This window comes from Zootoca vivipara, chromosome 6 (assembly GCF_965207765.1).
Source record: "Zootoca vivipara chromosome 6, rZooViv2.hap1.1, whole genome shotgun sequence".
Taxonomy (NCBI): domain Eukaryota; kingdom Metazoa; phylum Chordata; class Lepidosauria; order Squamata; family Lacertidae; genus Zootoca; species Zootoca vivipara.
In genome coordinates, this window is record NC_142589.1 from 20547816 (window position 1) to 20555528 (window position 7713).

Sequence of the window (7713 nt, forward strand, 5' to 3'; positions counted from 1 at the left end):
CTCTGGGGCAGACACCATGGAACTGGATTGATCAGTGGCCAGTCTTGACATTCTTGAATTAAACATCACACATTGTGCCATTGCTAAGACCCATGAAATTGCTGTTGGTGTTCCGATGGATGAAATATCTGCATGGGAGTAGGTGTGCTAATTTGGAATTACTTAATCAACCAGCCTACAGACAGCTAAGTAGCCTAGATACCTCTGGTGGAGCAAATACAGGAGCAAATACAGTACTGACATCGTAGGCTCAGTGTTTTCCTTGCTCTCTTTGTAATGGTGAAATGGAGCTTCTTCTAGGCCTCGTGCTTGGGGTGATTGGAGTTATAGGGATTCTTTTCCTGTTGCTTCTCTCCTTCACAATTTATTATGATCTTTCCAGGAGTGAAATCCCATCTGGATTTGACAGTCAATTGAAGCTTCGAGTCTTTCACTGTAGTTTCATTATTGTGTTTGCTCTGGTAAGTTGGGGACTGGATGGGCCATTATGTTCTTCTTACGTTCTAATGTGAAAGGTGATTAAGAAATGTAATTATTCTTATTATTCTTATTATTATTCTTATTAGTGATCTTTACAGATCTTTAGATGCCAGGCAAAAACATTTCTAAGTCCTTTCAAATGTCTTTGAGGGACAGGTGTTATTAATTTCTATATCTTTTATATATAGTATTTCTCTATCTTTTAAAGGTGTTATTGATTTGCTTTGTGCTTGTTTTTATTTATTTTTTGTTTTTATCTTGGTTTTTTTTAATGATGTGAACCACTCTTTGATCCTTCCAAGAAGGGCAGTATTTTTAATTAATAATAATAATAACAGTTTATATATTTAAGTAATTCATATACTGCTTAATCCAACATACATAATGAGGTCAGTAAAATTTGTGTCTTTACTTGATGGTGATGCGATGAGGATATAATCAAATTCAACAAGGGCTTTCTTTTCAACCTATAGTGGGACACACATAGAGACAAATATATTATTCACACTAATAATATGGTTCGTTTACATCATGGTTTCTTCAGGAAAGCAAATATTGTCTGATAAACAAGCAAGCAGATTGTGGGTGGTTTTTCCAGAGCTTAGCTTGTTTCCCAGCTTCTTTTGCCTCTGTACCTTGGCTGGTGTTTAGGTTGGGGTGGCCAAACAAACCATGATTTAGGAAAGCTTTTGGGTTTCAACATCAAGCCTAACCATTGGATCACTCATTGTGACCCAGGGCTGCCTCTAATGACAGTCCCATTCTAAGCAGACCAATTGAAATTAATGGACATGGCTAACATGCGCTCATTCATTACCATGGGCCTATCTTAAATAGGATTTAGTTAGATACCACCACCCCTGGTGAATAGGATGCAAATGTGGGCACTATTTTCATGAGACCTTTCCTTTGCCCAACAGGGGAAGTGTCTTGAACTGCTGGGTGTCTGCAGACAGGTTGCCTTTATCCGCTTTGTTGTGAGTTTCCGGAATCCAAGAGTGGATCCCAGCCTGTCTGCCAAAGATCTGCATTTCGACGGGGTGCCCGTGAGGGTTTATCAGCCCAAAGCACCATCTGCTGGCCTAAGGAAAGGATTTATGTTCTTTCATGGAGGTGCTGGGATGATTGGGAGCATCGGTAAGAGATTAAGGCTGTGAGCCTATGAACACTTATCTGGAGGCAATCCCCATTGAACTCAAGTAAGCCCATCTAGATTCATGGAATAGGAGAGTTCCCAAGTGGTCATCTAGGTCAGAGGTCGGTAACCTCCGGCCTATGGGCTGGATCCGGCCCACAGAAGCCGTTTAACCAGCCCATGAGCCGTCCGCTCACTGAGCCGCCTGCTTGGCAAGTCCCACACACACTGCGCTAAACCAGCACAGTGCAGCGCAGGGACTTGCCGAGTGGTGCCAGAAATGGCATCTGCGCATGCACAGATACCAGAAAGCATGTCTGCGCATGCCCAGGTGCCTAAAATAGCTTTTGCACAGGTGCGATTTTTGGCTTCTGGGCCTGCGCAGAAGCGATTTTCGGCGCCATGGACATGCGCTGATGCGATTTTCGGCATTCCGCTGCGCATGTCCGGCCCATGGATGATTGTTTGTGGGAATGATCCGGCCAACGGCCAGAAAACCTTGCCTACTCCTGATCTAGTCAACACTCTGTAATGAAGGAATCACAGCTGAAGAAGACCTGACAGATGGCCATCCAACCTCTATTTTGAAACCTCCAGGCAAAGAGAGTCCACCACCTTCCAAGGGAGTCCATTCCCTGTTGAAAAGGGCAAGTCCCATTGAACTCAGTAAACCCATGCAGAATGGTTTACAGGGCTGAGATACAAGAGTGTTGGTGGTAGTTCCTGTGAAGACAAGGGGCATACATGTATTTTGGAATAGCATATGTTAATTTATATGCATATATGGTTACTTAGGTCAACAGGAAGAAAAAACAAACGGAGTCTCTTGTTATCATGGCTTCCCAGGTCTCACATCTCCACTGGTCAATGGTTGGGGATCAGGGGAGCTGGACTCCAGCAAGCAGCCCCTGGGGGAGGGACAATGTCCCCCACTGATGATTCATTTTATAAAATACAAATGCCACTTGATTTTATAGAACCTCAGAGAGGTTCACAAACATATATATTATAACTTGAGGTTGCTGCTCCTGAGTGCTCTGACATTGCTTTGCAACAGCTTATAAAGTAGCAACCTAGTAATCCCATTGCAGCAGAAGGAGCTTTACTCATGCTGGTCACATGACGCGGAAAGCTGTCTGTGGACAAACGCCGTCTCCCTCAGCCTGAAGGGAGATGAGCGCCGTAACCCCATTGTCACATTTGACTGGACTTAACCATCCAGGGGTCCTTTACCATTTTACCTATAAAGTAGCAACTTCAGGAGGAAGGAAGGCTAGAATCAAGTGGGGACTCAGGAGAGCTTGCCATTATTAGATACATCGATGTGGTGGTAGTGGTGGGAGACAACTGTGCCCCTTGCAGATTTTGCTTCCTGAAATGCAAGAGCCATGATCCCTGACCGTTGACCATACTGACTGGAGAGATGTTTTTTGAGGTGGGCATTTGGGAGGTTCTGATAACAAGTTTGTTTTTTCCTGTTTCTGAAAATGGACCTTTGTTGTTGTTGTTTAGTTGTTTAGTCGTGTCTGACTCTTTGTGACCCCATGGACCAGAGCACGCCAGCACTCCTGTCTTCCACTGCCTCCCACAGTTTGGTCAGAATCATGTTGGAGGCTTCGAGAACACTGTCCAACCATTTTGTCCTCTGTCGTCCCCTTCTCCTTGTGCCCTCAATCTTTCCCAACATCAGGGTCTTTCCCAGGGAGTCTTCTCTTCTCATGAGGTGGCCAAAGTATTGGAGCCTCAGCTTCAGGATCTGTCCTTCCAGTGAGCACTCAGGACTGATTTCCTTCAAAATGGATAGGTTTGATGTTCTTGCAGTGCATGGGATTCTCAAGAGTCTCCCCCAGCAACATAATTCAAAAGCATCAATTCTTTGGCGATCAGTCTTCTTTATGGTCCAGCTCTCACTGGACCTAGGTTTGCATCTATGCATATCAATGATAACATGTTAACTAAACGAAAGCTTGCAAACCATTTACCTGTGTGTAATTGGATTGAGTTTGCTTTTGTAGGTGAACCTGCTAAATTTGCCTTTTGCAAAACTATTTGTGAACCCAAAGCTAGTCTCTGATGCTTACAATGCACTACTCTAACCATGTGATGTTCACAATTCACATACTGTACAGGAAAATGTGTGCACAAAAAGGTTTATGGCAGCAAAAATTGCATGTAGAAAAACATTAGGTAAGGGAAGGTTGGTGTTCCAGAATGTGCTTTAAAAGGCAAGACTGGAGGTAGCAATGCTTCTGTATAGCAGTGGCTGGAAACCTTGGGCAGGCAGAGTGCTCTTGTTCTCAGTTCCTTCTTTCAGGCTTACAGAAACATTTGATTAGCCACTGTGAGAACAGAATGCTGGACAAGATGGACCATTGGTCTGATCCTGCAGGATTTGATTTGGTTCTTATGCGTATGTTAGAGAAATGAGAAACCCAAGAGACACTGAGATTGACAGATTCACCCATCCCTATCTGTGACTGATGGGCGTTGTATTCTCTGGACATGTAGAACATCAGTAGCCAAGATGTCACCCTCCCAACTACAATTTAGGAGGTCTTCTGGGAAGACATGGTTCAGGTTGTGCTGTGATTTATGTCCATGCATGTCAGTGGTTCTGCTTTGAAGAGTTAGATACAAACAACCCAGGTTTCTGAAAGAGCTTCAGTTTGTTAGGGCTATCTTCAAGATAATTGCCTCCATATTTAGAATTTCCCTTGCCTTTCTAGCGTCTTACCAAGATGTCTGCTGCAAAATCGCCAAGGAGACTGATTCAGTGCTTGTGTCTGTCGGGTAAGTAAACGCAACCACCTGTCTTTTCATAGGGAAAATGTGTTTGTGTGTGCTTTGCACCCAGCATGTTGTTGTATTTGTTGGTGGCATCCCTTGCCATATTCCTTGCAGGAGAAAGAGGTTCCCCGCGAAAGCTGTCAACATTTTGTTCTATGCACTGGCGGAGGAATGGGAATGTGTGGGGAGGGTGCCATCGCAGCGCACCCTCGGACACGTGCCATGTACCCCCCTGCGCATCGGGCACCACACTCACAACAGGCGGTGCATCACGCCCCCAGAACGCGCACACAGCCGGCTGTGGCTCTTGCCCTCAGGACTCAAAAATGCCACTCTTCCTCCCCTACCCAGGCCACACCCTTCTTTTCTGGGATGTTAGCACCCCAAGTTCATATATATGTAAAGGATTAATTGCAAGAGTTGTATAATTCTCTAACGTCATACACCCTGTGGCAGTTGGTAAGGCAGTGGCAGCTATTAATGGTCTTTGGTGTGAGAGCGGCTGAACTGTTGCTCTCCTGTCTGCCTCAGGGTTAGTTATTCTGTAACATTTTAATCTTTGTAAAACAGAGCTTTCCAAGCTTTTCCTGTGAGTGACACACTTTTTAGACGTGCACACAATAATTCAGTTAACCAGAGGTTAAACTAACCCCATTCCAGCTCTGGGAGTAGCTCAAAGATGAATTAGCAATTTAAGAAACATTCGCCTGCATTGTATATTTAATCTGCAACTGAAAGTGCACTAAGTACATACCCTCCAAAATTCCCTGATGAAAATAGGGACATCCCATTCCATAATTATGCTTTTATTATTTATACCCCACACACATCTTACTGGGTTGCCCCAGCCACTCTGGGCAGCTTCCAACAGATACAAAATATAATAAAATATTAAACTTTTTTTTTTTTTTAAAAAAACACCTTTCTAATACATCATCAAACCTTTATTGCGTTAGCATACAGCTATAGCAAAATAAAACAATACAAAGATGCCAGAGACAAGCAACAAAGCATAATTTACGGTGATATTGCTGGCGTAATAACATTTAAATTACCCTGAGACAATAATGCAAAGATTTAGGTGCCAGTGCCAAAAATCTAATATGGGGATAGATCTAAAGCATAACATAGCCCAAAATAGGCTCGGCACATTGAGTTAAAAATGAAATAGAGAGAATTAAAGCAGGTCCAGGTCTAGGACACACTACCCTGTCAGGGTAGCCCTGAGTTTCAGAGCCTGCACTATGAAGATTGCCTTTCTAATACAGGACTGCCTTCAGACAGCTCAGGGGTTGGGTAACTCCATACCCTCCAACATTTCTCCTATGAAAGTAGGGACATCCGAAGGAAAAGCGGTACTGTACATTACAGAATCAAACCAGCTTCTCTATAGGGACACTTAGAGGGTCTGTAAGTAAAAGTTGTTCTTTAAACTTTAAAATAGTGTGTCTTGAGTAGTTTTTATAGGAGGAAAAAGAGAATTAATATAAGGGTCAAACCACTCAGGGCTGCCTTCCGCATACTCTGCAAACGGGAACTAATGTCTAATTTCCACATCATGGACTCTGTCTTGTGCCCTCATCCTTCAATCTTACCTGCCCGGAATGTGTCCCTGACCTGAGGTAATGCCTCTTGAAGATTCTGCATGTGTTTGAAAGTACACTATCTGCACAGGTCTTTTTTCAGGGGGAACTCACAGGAACTCAGTTCCAGCACCTCTCAAGTTGGTTCTGGCACCACTTAGGTGGGCATTTTTGCCATTCCTAGAGAATGAGAGAGGTTTTCATGGAGATTCTTGGAGCTCTTTTTCTAGAAAAATAGCACTGGGTTGGGTTGCAGTCCCCAGTTGGGTTGCACATCCCAAGCAAGAATTTGGAGGGCTGTCCATGGATACTCACAGGAATAATGCTGAAGACCATTTGCTTGAAGCCACAGGAAGAGTGCCCTTGTGCTTCGGCCCTGCTTGCAGGGGCCTCCTTGGCCCCGGTGAGATCCAGCAGGCCCTTATTGTGTTTTTATGTGATCATGAATAAGTTTGGAACAGATTCTGGAAGCTTACCTCTTTGCTTCTGTTTTATTCATCAGCTACCGCCTGTCTCCTGAGCATCTTCCTCCCGCTCAGTACAAGGACTGCCTTGCTGCTACCCTACACTTAATCCAAAATGCAGCTTCCCATGGGGTGGATCCTTCCAAGATCATCGTTGGTGGGGACAGTGCTGGGGGCAATTATGCTGCTGTTGTTGCCCAGAAACTGGTGGAGAGATCAGACCTTCCAAAGCTACGGGCTCAAGTGCTGATCTACCAGACTAGCCAGGCTATGGACTTCAACCTGCCTTCCTATCAGCAGAACAGCTCAATGCCCCCCTTGTTCCAGGAAAATGTTGTTTACTATGTCACGAAGTATATTGGAAAGGACCCTTCTTTGACAGGCCAGCTCCTGAAGGGCTCTCATGTGCCAGATTCAATGAGGCTAAAATATGGGAAGTGGGTGAGTCCAGACAACATTCCAGAGAGATTTAAGGGGAGAGGCTACAAGCAAGTCCCGCTCGCTCCCTATGAACCTGAAGTCTATAGGCAACTGCCAGAGACATTAGAAGCTGATTTTTCTTGCCTTTTCGCTGATGACTCTGTCATCCAGAAGCTTCCTGAAACCCTAATTGTGAGCTGTGAATATGACGTATTACGAGATGACGGACTGCTGTACAAGAAACGTCTGGAGGACCATGGGGTGAAAGTCAGCTGGTTCCATGTTGAGAACGGGTTTCATGGGGTGCTAAACCTCTTTGATGCAGGCCTGTTCACATTTCCCGCTGCAGTTGAATTAATGGACAGGATTGTAGACTTTGTCAAAAACCTATGAGAGGAAATCACTTGAATTTGTGAGTCATTCATACGGAAGGGAGAATCTGCTAACTTTAGCTTCTGACATTTTGACACTTTTCCAGACGTAAATTAAGTTCTCCACAATTCTGCAGCAAAATGTGGTTCTTGGGGCAGCAGGGAACTCCTCTTGAAAATTCACCAGCACTTTAGTCTGAAATTTTTCTAATAAACACTATTACTTTGTATGGAGTTTTGATTAATACACACATGATTGCAAGCAATTTGCTCTAACATAATGCATTCCTACATTGTTTTCATTAATACAGTACATGAATTTTGTAAATGGAGGATTCACCCTTCTGTTGCATTTTAGTACTTGTTGGTTGGCTGGAGATCTGCACTGCTAATGCTGTTCTAAGCTCCATCAACAGAATTATAGTGTCCAGATCAAGAGAAGTAACAGTTTCACTCCAGGAGGTCTATGTCCA

The 7713-nt window shown here is 44.0% G+C and overlaps 1 protein-coding gene across 1 annotated transcript; it reads left to right on the forward strand.

Moving 5' to 3' along the window:
• The first annotated feature begins 206 nt into the window (after nucleotides 1–206).
• On the forward strand, nucleotides 207–7468 carry LOC118086125 (arylacetamide deacetylase-like 4). Its single transcript, XM_035117404.3, has 4 exons — nucleotides 207–461; nucleotides 1401–1617; nucleotides 4342–4405; nucleotides 6488–7468. The coding sequence occupies exons 1-4, from the start codon at nucleotides 285–287 to the stop codon at nucleotides 7260–7262; spliced, it is 1233 nt and encodes a 410-aa protein (XP_034973295.1). The 5' UTR covers nucleotides 207–284; the 3' UTR covers nucleotides 7263–7468.
• The last annotated feature ends 245 nt before the right edge of the window (nucleotides 7469–7713 follow it).

What these genes read in the sequence shown, in the direction of transcription:
- LOC118086125 (XM_035117404.3), top strand. Translation starts at nt 285, where the DNA reads ATGGAGCTTCTTCTAGGCCTCGTGCTTGGGGTGATTGGAGTTATAGGG. An exon ending in TCATTATTGTGTTTGCTCTG is followed by an intron (nt 462 to 1,400) that starts GTAAGTTGGGGA and finishes TTTGCCCAACAG; the next exon opens with GGGAAGTGTCTTGAACTGCT. An exon ending in TCAGTGCTTGTGTCTGTCGG is followed by an intron (nt 4,406 to 6,487) that starts GTAAGTAAACGC and finishes TTTATTCATCAG; the next exon opens with CTACCGCCTGTCTCCTGAGC.